This window comes from Salvelinus fontinalis, chromosome 14, assembly GCF_029448725.1.
Source record: "Salvelinus fontinalis isolate EN_2023a chromosome 14, ASM2944872v1, whole genome shotgun sequence".
Lineage (NCBI taxonomy): Eukaryota > Metazoa > Chordata > Actinopteri > Salmoniformes > Salmonidae > Salvelinus > Salvelinus fontinalis.
In genome coordinates this window covers 31,432,645-31,448,068 of record NC_074678.1, presented here as the reverse complement: position 1 = coordinate 31,448,068, position 15,424 = coordinate 31,432,645, and the positions used below count along the sequence as shown (strand labels likewise).

The following is a 15,424-nucleotide window of genomic DNA, read 5'->3' as shown; positions in this document are numbered from 1 at the left end:
CTCCTAACCTGCTAGGAAAAGTCACTTTTATCGATGTGGCCTGTTTTTAGGGAGTCCTGATGTTAAAGCAGCATGTCCTATTAATTTGAAAGATAAAAAATAAATAAGTATTTTAAACGGAGTATTCATCGATTATGACCTTACTCCGATTAAGATAATCAGATTAAGGCGTTTACATTACTAATACCATACATGTAAACCCCGAATGTGGTTGAAACGCACTGCCTAGGTTAGGCCGCCTAATGTAGGCCTAGTGGGGATATTCTTATTCTTCAGATTAGATGCTGTCTGGTGGTGATGGCTGCTGTAGGTGCTAATGCGGCCTAATAGTAAGAAATAAAATAACATTTTATTTGTCCCATGCTTCATTAACAACAGGTGTAGATTAACAGTGAAATGCTGATTTACGGGCCCTTTCCAGCAACACAGAGAGAAATAATAGAAAAGTAAAACACGTAATAATATATACCTGGTGTACCAGTACAAAGTCGATATGCAGGGGTACGAGGTAATTGAGGTAGATATGTACATATAACTATAAATAAAGTGATAATGAACAGTAGCATCAGCGTATGTGATGAGTCAAAAAGTTAGTCCAAAAAGGGTTAATGCAGATAGTCCGTGTAGCAATTTGGTTAACTATTTAACTAACTATTTAGCAGTCTTGTACAGGGCCGTACGCATTACGCTTTGTAGCGCATCGCGGTCAGATGCCAAGCAGTTATCATACCAAGCGGGGATGCAGCAAGTCAAGATGCTCTCAATAGTGCAGCTGTAGAACTTTTTGAGGATCTGAGGTCCATGACAAATCTTTTCAGCCTCCTGAGAGGGAAGAGGCATTGTCATGCCCTGTTTATGACTGTGTTGGTTTGTTTGGACCATGATACATCCTTAGTCATGTGGACACCGAGTAACCCGCTCCACTACAGTCCTGTTGATGTGAATGAGGACCAGCTCGGCCCTCCGTTTCCTGTAATCCACTATCAGCTCATTTGTCTTGCTGACGTTGAGGGAGAGGTTGTTGTCCTGGCACCATACTGCAAGGTCTCTGACCTCCTCCCTATAGGCTGTCTCATCGTCGTAGGTGATCAGGCTTACCACCGTCGTGTCGTCGGCACGTAGTCGTGGGTGAAGAGGGAGTACAGGAGGGGACTAAGCATGCACCCCTGAGGGGCCCCTGTGTCGAAGACCAGCGTGGTGGGTGGCCCATCAAGAAGTCCAGGATCAAGTTGCAGAGGGAGGTGTTCAGTCCCAGGGTCCTTAGCTTAGTGATGAGCTAGCTTGGAGGGCACAATGGTGTTGAACGCTGAGCTGTAGTAAATGAACAGCATTCTCACATAAGTGTTTGTCTTGTCCAGGTGGGAAAGGGCCATGAGGGGTGCAATAGAACTTGTGTCATCTTTGGATCTGTTGGGGAGGTATGTGAATTGGAGTGGGCTGTCTCATTGGTAGTGTAGTAAGATGGCGCTGACAGATATGGCAGTTCTGCTTCTAGCTCCTAAGCAAATTTGCAGTATTTCTTTTGTTGTTGTATTATTTCTTACATTATTAGCCCAGAATTTTTTTTTTTGTGGTTTACGTACAGACGGAAATAATTTTGGGATATCAGAGCGGCACAAGCATTTCGCTACACCCACAATAACATCTGCTAAATATGTGTATGTGACCAATTCAATCTTATTTTATTTGATGTGAGCCATGACCTGCCTTTCAAAGCATTTCATGGCTACAGTTGTGAGTGCTACGGGGCAATAGTCATTTAGACAAGTTACCTTGGCATTCTTGGGCACAGGGACTCTGCTTGAAACGCGTAGGTATTACAGGTTGGGTCCAGGTGTCGCCCATCTTCCCTGTTATCCCCTGTGTATTTATACCTGTGTTCTCTGTCTGTCTGTTGCCAGTTCGTCTTGTTTGTCACGCTTACCAGCATTTTGTCCTGTCAGCTCCTGTCTTTTCCCAGCCTCTCTTTTTCTCGCTCTCCTGGTTTTTGTCCCTTGCCCGTCCTGACCCTAAACCACCCACCTGATCACTCTGCCTGCCCCTGAGCCTGCCTACTGTCCGGTACCTCTGCCCCTATCAGGATTTCCGACCTCTGCCTGACCTGACACTGAGCCCGCCTGCCGCCCTGTACCTTTGCCTCTGTTTGCTGCAATAAACATTGTTACTTCGACACGGTCTGGACTTGGGTCTTACCTGATTCCTGATACAGGGAGAGGTTGCCAGCTGGTCAGCGCATGCTATGAGTAAGTGTAACGGATGTGAAATGGCTAGCTAGTTAGCGGGTACGCGCTAGTAGCATTTCAATCAGTTACGTCACTTGCTCTGAGACCTGAAGTAGGGTTTCCCCTTGCTCTGCAAGGGCCATGGCCTTTGTGGAGCGATGGGTAACGATGCTTCGTGGGCGACCGTTGTTGATGTGTGCAGAAGGTCCCTGGTTCGCGCCTGTGTCGGGGCGAGGGGACGGTTTAAAGTTATACTGTTACATAAGCGTTCTGGTAATCCGTTTGGCCCTGCGGCCTTGTGAATGTTAACCTGTTTAAAGGTCTTACTGACATTGTCTACGGGGAGTTAGATCACACAGTCATCCGGAACAGATGATGCTTTCATGCATGGTTCAGTGTTGCTTGCATCGAAGCGAGTATAGAAGATATTTAGTAGACAACTGTAGTAGTAACAGCAATGTGCCAGCGTTATTATCCTACTTAATTCCTTTATTAAGTATTCCATTGTACTGTGTACATCATGTGTATCCTATGCATATTACACATACACTTGACTTGTTATTAGTGGTAGTAGTTAGGTCTACCTGAATAGTTAATCCAGGCCGCCCTCTGTAGGTGATTTTGAGGGCCTGCACTAGCCCTGTTTTGACATGTGGCCTCCAACAAAGAGATATCTGAAATGGAATGCTGTTCCATGTAACCATTAAAACCTCCACCATAGCCTCGCTGCTGGAGGGCCGTGGTCGACAGTTGGATACAGAAGACTAGGTCAGCTGTGTCAGATGGTTGTAAATATTGAAATTGTGCAATTTACTTTTATTTCTGCCTTTTCATGAAACAAAAGGTAGTATAGTAGAAAGGGTTTCATGTAGCTGAGGTGAGGAAGTAACTTAGTGAAGATTCCAGGGCTGTATCAATCAACCCACATAGTTTTCCTGAACCCTCACTCGTGCCCTCACTCAGCAGTGCTGATGCATATTCTCTGTCACCTATACAGATCGACAGACTCAGCAGCTCTCTGTCTCTGAGTCCAATCTACTAAGATCTTCTTTCCTCAGTTCCAGTGAAATAGTGTATGGTGAGTCCATCTAATTTAAAAAGCCAGTTCTGTATTTTTCTTCGCTTATTTTCAGTTGAGGAATTGAATCTCTTTTAGCCAAATCAATGATTTTGTTTAGGCTGTATTTTGGAGATGGAAAAAAGATCAAGTTGAAAGTCTATTACTTTAATGTACTTTGAAGTATACAATACAATATTTTAGACTGCATTTATATCAATAATATATGTAAAAGATTGTTCTTAAAATGTTCCTTTTCTATAACTTGTTTCCTTATAACCAGTGTCTTAAACAGATTTAAAACTGTTCATATGTTTCTATTAGAAGAGTTTGTGCTGTAACACAGGCAATATGGGTTCACCACAGTGCGCAAAGACATTCTAGCTCTGGCTTCAAAAGTAAAGATTATATTTATAAATAGTTGCTTTCATTGTGTATATGAATAGAAAACCAAAAGGGGGTAAGATTTTCAAGTAGACACACCCGTGTTTTATGTGTGTCGTTACTGCTTGTAATTTTCTTTTGAATTATACTGTAGATTCTATTTTGAGACTTGTTGGCACTTGTAATCAGACAAATATTACAAAAGAGGTTACTGTGCTTTGTATGAAAATAGGGGCTGTATTTTTAGGACGTTTTAAACAGAGACTCATTCTCAACTAGATGACAGACTAACCTTCATACTTCTTTGAAATATTCTGAACATAATGCAATCCAGTAATGGGTTCTATAAGAATCTATAAGAAACAACTTGATTGGCCTGTTGGGATAGAGCCCTGGTTTAAACCTTACTGGCTAAACTGTGCCCTGACGATGTGTGGCTGACTTGGGCAATTTCATTCTATATATTGGCTAACTCATTACAGAGGTGCCACAACCCAGATCACTAAGACTGATGTATTGTCGTTCCAGGGAGAGTTCGAGAATTAGGGGTCACAAAATACTTGATTATCCTCTTGGGTTTGGTCTTAAGCTCAACTGGCTAAATATGGCTGGGTGAGGGGCCATTGTCAAGCTACCCAGCAAGTCAAGCATTTTGCAAGCTGCATGAAACAATAGCAGAACAAGAAATTCAAAAAGCTTGATTTGAAATCAGCAATAGTCTTCTACGTTTAGGAAAAATATGCACATTAAGTCCCTTATTGATTTTCCATTGAAGTAAGCAATTTCAAAATATTATTTGTTTTCTAGGTAGCAGTCTCAGCCACATAAATGAACTACTTATTAGAGCCTTCCACCATTTTAATGTATGTTTGATGTTTGTAGGCCTATTTGTGGCTGTTTCTGCAAACACTGTAGGTGTTATTAAGCAACATTGTGTGGTCTCTTTGTTCTCTAAAGGCCTACACCACTATATAAAAAACAACATTGCCGCATTGAACACATTTATATTTAGTAGTAGTCAAAGCAATCCCTAAAAATAGCTAGGTATTGTGTATCTAATGATTTAGGAATGTTTTGTATGCATAACTTACAGAACAGATAATGTTTCTGATATAACGTTTCTTTTTAATCATTTTTGAACACTCTAATGGAAAAACATGATGGGCTATTATTTATATGACTATGATTACATATTAAATACATCGCAAATATGTATTATTGTTACAGATCATGGCCATGAGCCAACGACTGAATTTAGCAAAGCTGAGTTTACTGCTTATAGTTGATTAATGTAATGTCTTATAGCTAAACCAAGGGCCCTCTATCATGTTATCCTCTGTGGTACAGTAGTGGACAAGGCATTTCTATTGTAGACCTCACAGTCACAAGTACTTGCATGGAAAATGTTGTGCGTCAGAACACAGTTCTGCTATCTCTCCGCTCTTTAAATCTATGGCCTTCAGCCTGCCGAGAGGGCCTGGGACTCCTCTAAGGGTCGGCCGGTTCAGCCGTCCAACCTGCTGGTACCGTATGCCCTATATTGGCTCAGCTGTAAACCCCAAACAACCTCCGGGCAAAGCACTACTGGAAATGCAGGTGTACCAAGGGAGAATATAGGCCTACAGCTGGTTTTGTTGTGAGTTTAATGTCTTGTGGGAAAAATGTAATTTCGTTGGAATGTAACGTTTGAATATTAACAGCATGGGTAATGTTTGTAGAAGTGTATTGGAAAAAGTGCTGATGCAGTTAAATATCCATCACACTGTCAGTCTCTGTTTTGTAAAGTAGCATCTGGGTTGCTCTATATATTGTTAGGGAAATTTGTCTTGATTGGTTTGTTTTCCTTATGAAGCAGTATAACATTCAAAAATAGTTTTATTAAGCAATAAGGTCTGAGGAGGTGTGGTATATGGCCAACATACCACGGCTAAAGGCTGTTCTTGTGCACGATGCAACGCGGAGTGCCTGGACACAGCCCTTAGCCGTGGTATATTGGCCATATATAAAAGAGATTATAAACTGGGTGGTTCGAGCCCTGAATGCTGATTGTCTGAAAGCCGTGGTATATCAGACCGTATACCATGGGTATGACAAAACATTTATTTTTACAGCTCTAATTATGTTGGTAACCAATTTATAATAGCAATAAGGAACCTTGGGTGTTTGTGATATATGGCTAATATACCACGGCTAAGGGCTGTGTCCTAGCACTCCGCGTTGCGTTGTACATAAGAACAGCTCTTAGCCGTGGTATATTGGCCATAAACCACACCGCCTCGGGCCTTATTGCTTAAATATATAGTGTATTCCCTTATCAGAAGTTGATCTCCATTTAGGTTTTCTGTTCTGGACTGAAAGGAAAGCAACATCAGGGAAGAGAATTGGGGTGGTCAAAATGAAACAGCATTTTTATTTTTTTTGATTACTGAGCTAGTGGTGAGACATTTATGGTTTTGTCTATGTGTTCACTCATAAATTCAGGGAACTAGAAAAGAAAATGTGGACATTTCCTCGTCAACAACTCTCTTGTTGACAATACATCTTCTTCTCTGACAGATTGGTTTTTTTGCTCAACATCTTTCCATATGCATGGGAACTGACTTTTATGGCTCAAGTACTTTATTCTGTCGTTCAGACTTTTAGCTGATTCAGCTCATAAAATACAAGGATAAAAAGACAGGAAATAAAACTAAACACAAGTCAGTTTTAGCCATTCACATCAATAGAATTTCAGAAATGTCAACAAGTGCATACTAAAGGCACAGTTTTGACAGTACAACATGTCTTTGTACCACTGTCCCTTTACTGTGGTGAGTGGGGGTTTGAAGCTCTCAGGCCATGGTGGAGTTTATGTATGCTGTGGCACATTGCGTCTCTCTGTGGCTCTGTGTCTGTGTGTCCGGCGGGGATGTGAGCATACTGTCACAGGTACTGTACGTCCAGGAAACTGTGGTTGAATCACAACACAGTTTTAAAAGCATAAACATAGACACACATAGACAAAGGTGATCCAGTCTTTATCTTCACCCTCCTTTTGACATACCTCACCTCATAGAATCCTTTCACAAAGCACAGGACTTCAGATCTCTAAAACAATACATCAAATATTGGCCATGGGCCATAAGTTGGCACTTTTTTACAAGAAGAATAGGAATGAAGAGTTCCCATAAGGAGCTGCTAGTATATTGTGTATCATGTAATAAACTGAAGTATGATTTTAGTAGTTGATTCAAACTACAAACCAAACCAAGGAAAACCACCCTGACCTATGACTCACACCAACAGATTACATTTTTGATTTGCTAAAGCTTAAATTTTCCAAAATGAGGCTGTCAAATTAAACGGAAAAGAAGTGATATGAAAACCGCAAATAGAAAACTCAGTACATCACTATGCTAACTGATTCAACTGTTTATTTTGCCTACTAGACTCCTTTTATTTCTGCTTCTGTGCGTGAATATCATGTCATCTTGATAGTTGTCTGGTGTGCGTTTAAAAAGCTATGATACTCATCAGTGTCTTACCCACCAACAGGCATTTTCCACTTGTTATCAAATAAAGCTACCTCACAGCAGAGCAGACAATAGATGCTTTGATGGTAATTGCACAGCCTGCAGTCTACGCTTCTTTTAACTTCTCCTGATAGTCAGAATAAAGCACAAATTAGTTTAAACAAATACTGATGGGGGCTACATCTGAAATATTTTGTTTCTGTATTTTTATTTGTCTAAAAATTACATTTGTTTTCGTAATCTTCATTGAAATGTGCAGCTAATGTTTTGAACAGCTCAGGGAAAATTTGAGAAACAGCAGCACCTGTTCAACGTAATAGTGAGAAACTGAAGAGTTGGAGAAGGAGGATGGGGGCGGGTGCCATTTCCTGTTGTGGCTGTGCTTAACACCAGTCTGTGCCGGTGTAGAGAAACACGCATAGCCTACTATTTCTCTCACTTACTGCACCCAGAACAGCCCAACCACACAAATACCCCAGATACTCCTCTGGATCCCTGAGATGGAGTTTCTGATGAAGACCGTAGACTGTCATCAACAACCTCAATTAGAGAAAAACTACCATCTGGAAAACATACTGTAGTTAGCATTACTTATGGTAATTTCCATTCTCTCTCTGTTTAGATCTTTAATCAGGAGCTTCCAGACATCTCCAACCCTTCCAACTGAGGAGTCTTCCCTCGTACTTCCTGAGAAGAGTCAGACATGGCGACAGACCCTGCGACAGAACTGCCATTCTTCTACGGTAGCATCAGTCGCTCGGAGGCTGAGGAGCACCTGAAGCTGGCAGGCATGGCCGACGGGCTGTTCCTGCTGCGCCAGTGTTTGCGGAGCCTGGGCGGCTATGTGGTCTCCCTGGTATGGGACCTGGACTTCCACCACTACTCTGTGGAGAAACAACTCAATGGCACCTACTGTATTGCGGGTGGCAAGCCCCACTGTGGGCCAGCGGAGCTCTGTGAGTTCTACAGTAAGGACTCAGATGGCCTGGTGTGCAATCTGAAGAAGCCGTGTCTGCGCTCACCGGATAACCCCATTAGAGCAGGCGTATTTGATAACCTGAGGGACAACATGCTGAGGGAGTATGTACGACAGACATGGAACCTGGAGGTGAGGGTTGGCTGAAGAATAGAATAGGCAGCAGGGTCACACCAACAGCATCTCTGATGCCCTGTAGAACCTTGGCACGAGTAGGTTAACTGTTAGTCTGCTGGCCCTGCTGGCCCTTTGTAGGCTCAGGTTGACTAACTGTCTATCTGTGTTCAGGGGGAGGCCATGGAGCAGGCCATCATCAGCCAGGCCCCACAGCTGGAGAAGCTGATCGCCACCACTGCCCATGAGAGGATGCCCTGGTACCACGGCAAGATCCCTCGCCAGGAGGGGGAGAGGCGACTCTATTCCAGGGCACAGCCAGACGGAAAGTTCCTGTGAGTCATTTTACATATTTTAGTCCGATTCCATCCAAAAATCCCTGTCATGGTAATTCTTACACAGGGACACTCGAAGTCAATCTTAAATTAATCATTATTTACAATCAGCGCGCTGGAGAGGTTCCAACAAACTTGATGCACCACAGGGAACGTCTGTCAGGAGCTCTAACGGGGCAGTCCCATTAGTTCCCTTATATACTGACAAGTTATATTTGCATGATTTAGCTTATTCATCATTCATAATTCATGTTTGCTTCATTCATGTGACGACCAATACTGGGTCATGCATGTGACAGGCCAATACCTCACAAGGCTTATTCTCTCTAAGCTGAGACCTTGAAACTGAGATATCCCTTTCTCTTAACAAGGTTCCGGGCATACTGCCAAATTGCAGATACTGATTGTGAGGATTCGTTCAATCAGTCATTGCATGAAAACAGAAATTGGTTCATAGAAAAGCATAAACATAATAATTTCCATCACATCCCAAAACACTCACAACAATGATTATAGTGTTTTTTTTCTCATCAGAGTCAGAGACAGGGAAGAGTCCGGCACCTTTGCCCTTTCTTTGGTGTACGGAAAAACGGCCTACCATTACCAGATCCTACATGACAAATCAGGGAAGTACTCCATGCCAGAGGGAACCAAATTTGACACTGTGTGGCAGGTAGACTGTTCTCTCTCCTTCAACAAATTGGTTCAAATGTTTTATGTCTGCTACTTCATGTTTAAGTTTACCACACTCTCCATCCCTTCTACACTGCAGCTGGTTGAGTATCTTAAGATGAAGCCTGATGGGCTAGTGACAGTTCTGAGGGAACCATGTGTGAACCGCAACAATGCCAAACGTACTGAACCAACATTTTGTTCTCAAGTGAATCAAAATCATCACATTCTTCTTATCCTTTCACACAATGTGTCCCCTATACAATTTAATTAATTGTCTTATTTATCAAATCTATTTTCAGACACTCCGGTTGTGCCCTCCGGGGTGAGTGTCAAGAACATTTTATAATTTATCCATGGTAGATACAGTACTTTCCAACTTCATTCACATAGATCTAATGAATACAGTACATTTCTTTCAGAGGCGGTCCAGAACAAATAGATACACACCGCCACCTGGAGGTAGGTCACTAACATTACAACAGACACACATGGCCTTTCCACCAAAATACAAATAAAAAAATTATTGAATGTGTCTTTATGTCATTTACCTGTGGTTTGGCCCTTTCTTACAGTACCTCTGGGGTGCTCCACAGAAGTCAACACTTCGCCCCCCACAGACCGTCAGATGCTGCCCATGGACTGCAGTGAATTTGTCAACCCTTACCATGACCCCAATGACCTGAAGAAGTTCTTCATCAATAGGGAGCAGCTGATGATCGACGAGGTGGAGCTCGGCTCAGGCAACTTTGGCTGTGTCAAGAAAGGAGTCTTCAAGACAAATAAGTGAGGGGGGGTGGGGGGTGCTGCTTCTTGGATGAATCAAAACAGAACATCAGAACCTGAGTTTAGAACCAATAACCTCATGCCTAGAGCCACTTATAACAACTGATAACTAAGTTTTATGTCACAGGTGTATAATTATCTTTACTGAGAAAGTGAGCTGATCAGGAAAAACTCTGAACCCTAGTTAGAGGCTAACATTTAGAACAACATGGGGCCCTATTGATAACACATCACAAATTATTGTGTGCTTCCAGGGGCCACACTGATGTGGCCATCAAGGTGCTGAAGAGTGAGAATGAGAAGCTGGTGAAAGATGAGATGATGAGGGAGGCGGAGATCATGCACCAGCTGAGTAACCCTTACATCGTCCGCATGCTGGGGCTCTGCCAGGCTGAGTGCCTGATGCTGGTGATGGAGATGGCTTCTGCTGGGCCACTCAACAAGTTCCTCTCCACCAATAGGTAAGGCCAATTATTTCACACGTGTAGTGTAGTACAGTATATCATAAGGCATGTTTTTCTCTTAATAGTGACATTGATCATAGAGAGTTATGGAAATGCAATTAATGATAGCCCTGCTATTACTCAAACAGTGATGATGAGCTCAGCAAAGTGAAGCTAAATACCATGAGAATTCCCCTAAAGCTTTATTTGAGTTCCCTTTCTGTCTCTCTACCTCTCAGGGATAAGGTCACAGTGGAGAACATTGTGGGGCTGATGCACCAGGTGTCTATGGGAATGAAGTACCTGGAGGAGAAGAACTTTGTGCACAGAGACCTGGCAGCTCGCAATGTCTTGCTGGTCAACCAACAGTTCGCCAAGATCAGTGACTTTGGCCTGTCGAAGGCTTTGGGTGCTGATAACAACTATTACAAGGTAGAAGTCTCTTGCATGTGTCGTGCTATAATGTTAAGTTGGTCTGTTTTATATAGTTAAATGATGCAGTTCTTTATATGTACATTATTCCTGTGGTATGGTAAGCATGTGTGTGCGTGGGTACATAGGCACGCACAGCAGGAAAATGGCCGCTGAAGTGGTACGCTCCAGAATGCATGAATTTCCACAAATTCTCCAGCAAGAGTGATGTCTGGAGCTTCGGTGTCACCATGTGGGAAGCCTTTTCTTTTGGAGGGAAACCATACAAGGTACTATCTGTACAGCAGCAGCAAGATCTATACACAACAAACATTTAAAGATGTATACTGCTGCCTAGTGGTTAGAGCGCCTGTCATTGTAAATAAGAATTTGTTCTTAACTGACTTGCCTAGTTAAATAAAGGTTAAATAATAACAGCCTCCAACAAAGGAGCTGTTGAGATGATCTTCATCTGTCTTTTTACCACATGTGATCAGAAAATGAAAGGTCCTGAGGTGATCAGTTTCATTGCCAGTGGGAGCCGCATGGAATGTCCATCTGGATGTCCAGATAAAATGTATGCTCTGATGAAGGACTGCTGGACATACAAGTAAGTGAGAAACCAGAGACCTATTCATTTTCACACCACATGCTACTAGACCACACTGCTGCCCAAAGGAGATCCATCATGTCTAAAGTGTCTGATCTTTCTCTTCTCAGACACGAGGACCGGCCAGGCTTTGTGAAGGTGGAGGAGCGCATGCGAGGCTTTTATTACTCTATATCCAACAAAACTCTGCCTGAGGGGACCACAGACGCTGCTGAGCCTCTCAAATAGTCCAGGGACAAGATACACTCTGTCCCCGTGCCACACAATGCATTCTTTGAGATAGACAATGAGCCTCTTATGAACTGGGAACAAGCTGACGGCTTCAGAAACAGGCAGCAACAGCAAACAGCTAAACAAGCCTTATTGACGCAAATGTGAGTCTGTAATATAAGTAATTCATATTAGAACAGCCTTTTTTAGTAGCTCAGGACTGCATCATTTGTTGGTTTGAATGTTTTGGAAGAAACAAAAAAAAAATATGCATGTTAGATTTGTAAAACTGCATATTGAAAGTGTAATTCCCTGAGAATATAATTAGGTCTAGTGTGAATTCTGTTTCTATTTAAATGCTTCAGCTCTCTATACATTTGTTAACACTTCATGATGAATAAAACATGTCACAGAATATGGTGTATGTATATCAAGTAATTGTGGAAATTATTTTTGAATAAATGATAAAACAGACTTTAAGATCAGAAATATGGGATTCATTTCGTTTTTGAGTTGTGAAATTGTCTACATTTTCATAATATCGGTTACCAAGTTTGTCACTTCCACGAGATTGACATTTTCACAACACTTTAAAATCGAATACTATGAGGAAACAATTAAACCTATAGCTATATCGACACAACAGTCTTGCTTAGATTAATATGATGTCAAACAATTCACTTTGTTTGAATTATCAAGATACTTGTAGGCATATCATTAGGCTACTAGCCTAATGATAGAGTTGTGCACGCCTCATTGAGGTGCGCCACACTGTCCTCGGGCGGTGTACAGTGACGTCTGATCAAAGGAAGTGGGTTTTTTTTAGTAGGGAGGGGCTTATTTTTGTTTCCTAATAAAGTATAGACTTAGCGCTATGAGTCGAACTCTTATACATTCATCATAATGTAGCTTTTGTTATAGATTTGAAAACGATTAGCAAAGTTTATTTTATTAAAGGGAACATCGCTAAAGAAGGCTCAGTAAAGCGGAACAAGTAAGTGGTGTCTCTAAGTTCGGGGAAAGTGGTTGAGAGACGAATTTCGTCACCGTCAGTTCGGTAGAAATTTACGCCGTTATTTTTATGTGAAATGTAATAATGAGAAATCTTTTGATGAGAAGGTTATGCTTAGCTTTATTATGCGAAAAGCAACAAGTGCGATTTATGTCCTTTTTTTTCACGTCATGAATTAACTTCGTAGCCTCGTCACGCGCCCTCATCGTTCAAGAAACCAACATTAGCATCAGCGCGCAGGCTACCGCAATGCTACATCATGTACTAACTAGATTTAGTTTGTTTCACTTTTGCCTTCGACCACTTTATACTTCTGATGTCGGCTGTCTAGATATAGGCCTATAAGTAACTTCAATATATGAAATGGCCTTATTGTCTGAGGTCACAAAAGTCGTGCAAGGTTGTCCATGCTGACTCGCTTGGCTGAACCAGGCCGTGAAGTAAATGTGACAAATAGGAAATGACTCGTATAGCTTGCAACATTGTAACCACATTCTAATTAAAAACCTCACTCCCTGCAACATGATAACTATCTAGTCTACTCTGTAACAACACTCACTTTTGTAACATTGTAACTGGTTGGTGTTATTCTTCTCTAAGTTGATGTGGAGGACAGACTTCCATGAACCTACTACTCTTATCACAGCAGTCATGGAAGTGTATTTTTATGGTTTGGTAGTTAAATATGGTTTAATAATTTGATTAAGTGATTATTAATCAGTACTTAAACATTATTTATGAATAGTTTTAATTAGTTTTAATTAGTTAATTGGAGCTCAAATGGACAGACACCACAAATGCTTTTACAGTATTATTCATTCATACCAAACCGAACTAATGGGGATGCAGATTGTTTTAACAAAGTATCAGTCGACAATTTGGACACACCTACTCATTCAAGGGTTTTTCTTTATTTTTATTATTTTCTACATTGTAGAATAATAGTGAAGACATAAAAACTATGAAATGACACACATGGAATGATGTACTAACCAGAAAATTGTTAAAACAAATCTAAATATTTTATATTTGAGATTCTTCAAAGTAGCCACCCTTTGCCTCGATGATGGCTTTGCACACTCTTGGCATTCTCTCAACCAGCTTCATGAGGTAGTCACCTGGAATGCATTTCAATTAACAGGTGTGCCTTGTTCAAAGTTAATGGCCTGGAGGGTAGGAGCGTTGGGCCAGTAACCGAAAGGTTGCTGGATCGAATCCCCGAGCTGACAAGGTAAAAAAACAAATCTGTTCTTCCCCTGAACAAGGCAGTTAACCCATTGTTCCTCGGGCGCCGAAGCCATGGATGTCGCACCTCTCTGATTCAGAGGGGTTGGGTTAAATGCGGGAGACACAACTGACTAGGTATCCCCCTTTCCCAATCTGGAAAAGTTTAAGAACTTTGAAAGTGCCTTCAAGTGCAACTGCACTTGAACTGGCTCTCAGGAGGACCGCCACAGGAAAGGAAGATCTCTGATGCAGAAGATAAGTTCATTAGTTACCAGCCTCAGAAATTGCAACCCAAATAAATGCTTCACAGAGTTCAAGTAACAGACATCCCAACATCAACTGTTCAGAGGAGACTGCGTGAATCAGGCCTTCATGGTCGAATTGCTGGGAAGAAACCACTACTACAGAACACCAATAATAAGAGACTTGCTTTAGCCAAGGAACAAGCAATGGACATTAGACCGTTAGAAATCTGTCCTTTTGGTCTGATGAGTCCAAATTTGAGATTTTTGGTTCCAATCGGTGTGTCTTTGTGAGACGCAGAGTAGGTGAACGGATGATCTCCACATGTGTGGTTTCCACCGTGAAGCTTGGAGGAGGAGGTGTGATGCCTTGGGGGTGCTTTGCTGGTGACACTATTTAGAATTCAAGGCACACTTAACCAGCATGGCTACAACAGCATTCTGCAGCGATATGCCATCCCATCTAGTTTGCACTTAGTCCCACTATCATTTGTTTTTCAACAGGACAATGACCCAACGTACCTCCAGGCTGTGTAAGGGCTATTTGGCCAAGAAGGAGAGTGATTGAGTGCTGCATCAGATGACCTGGCCTCCACAATCACCCAACCTCAACCCAATTGAGATGGTTTGGGATGAGTTGGACCGCAGAGTGAAGGAAAAGCAGCCAACAAGTGCTCAGCATATGTGGGAACTCCTTCAAGACTGTTGGAAAGTCATTCCAGGTGAAGCTGGTTGAGAGGATGCCAAGAGTGTGCAAAGCTGTCATCAAGACAAAATGTGGCTACTTTGAAGAATCTCAAATCTCAAATATATTTTGATTTGTTTATAATACTTTTGTGGTTACTACACGATTCCATATATGTTATTTCATAGTTTTGTGATATTCACTATTATTCTACAATGTAGAAAATAGTAAAAATAAAGATACCCTTAAATGAGGAGGTGTGTCCAAACGTTTGACTGGCATTGTAATATTAAAAATGTAAGAAATAAATTGTGGGCCTTGTTGGCATAGCCGCACCAGATGGAATACTGCATGTTACTGCTGAATTTGACAATATGGCATCTATGTGAGTGAATCTGACACTCAATTATTCTTTCTACCCCTCTCAGATTTGACCCTTCAACAGCCTCAGGACTAAAATCAGCTGTGAGAAAAATACAACCAGTGTGTAACAGCTCCACTGTTGTTTATATCTCCTTCATCTAAC

General features: G+C 41.7%; 1 protein-coding gene across 2 annotated transcripts; it reads left to right on the top strand.

The window, feature by feature from the left end:
• Positions 1-2,950: 2,950 nt before the first annotated feature.
• LOC129810627 (tyrosine-protein kinase ZAP-70-like) lies at positions 2,951-15,417 on the top strand. 2 transcript variants are annotated; one of them, XM_055861328.1, is made up of 14 exons: positions 2,952-3,300; positions 7,798-8,283; positions 8,440-8,600; positions 9,135-9,273; positions 9,373-9,454; positions 9,575-9,597; positions 9,695-9,734; positions 9,848-10,058; positions 10,313-10,519; positions 10,741-10,933; positions 11,062-11,202; positions 11,410-11,522; positions 11,633-11,896; positions 15,327-15,417. In XM_055861328.1, exons 2-13 carry the CDS (start codon positions 7,879-7,881, stop codon positions 11,748-11,750), a joined length of 1,833 nt encoding a protein of 610 aa, XP_055717303.1. In that variant the 5' UTR covers positions 2,952-3,300; positions 7,798-7,878; the 3' UTR covers positions 11,751-11,896; positions 15,327-15,417. The 2 variants fall into 2 exon arrangements, with proteins under 2 accessions (XP_055717302.1, XP_055717303.1); XM_055861327.1 differs by having other exon boundaries at positions 2,951-3,300; positions 9,135-9,454.
• Positions 15,418-15,424: the final 7 nt, after the last annotated feature.

What these genes read in the sequence shown, in the direction of transcription:
- LOC129810627 (XM_055861327.1), top strand. Translation starts at nt 7,879, where the DNA reads ATGGCGACAGACCCTGCGACAGAACTGCCATTCTTCTACGGTAGCATC. An exon ending in CAGCCAGACGGAAAGTTCCT is followed by an intron (nt 8,601 to 9,134) that starts GTGAGTCATTTT and finishes TTTTCTCATCAG; the next exon opens with AGTCAGAGACAGGGAAGAGT. An exon ending in CTGATAACAACTATTACAAG is followed by an intron (nt 10,934 to 11,061) that starts GTAGAAGTCTCT and finishes GTGGGTACATAG; the next exon opens with GCACGCACAGCAGGAAAATG.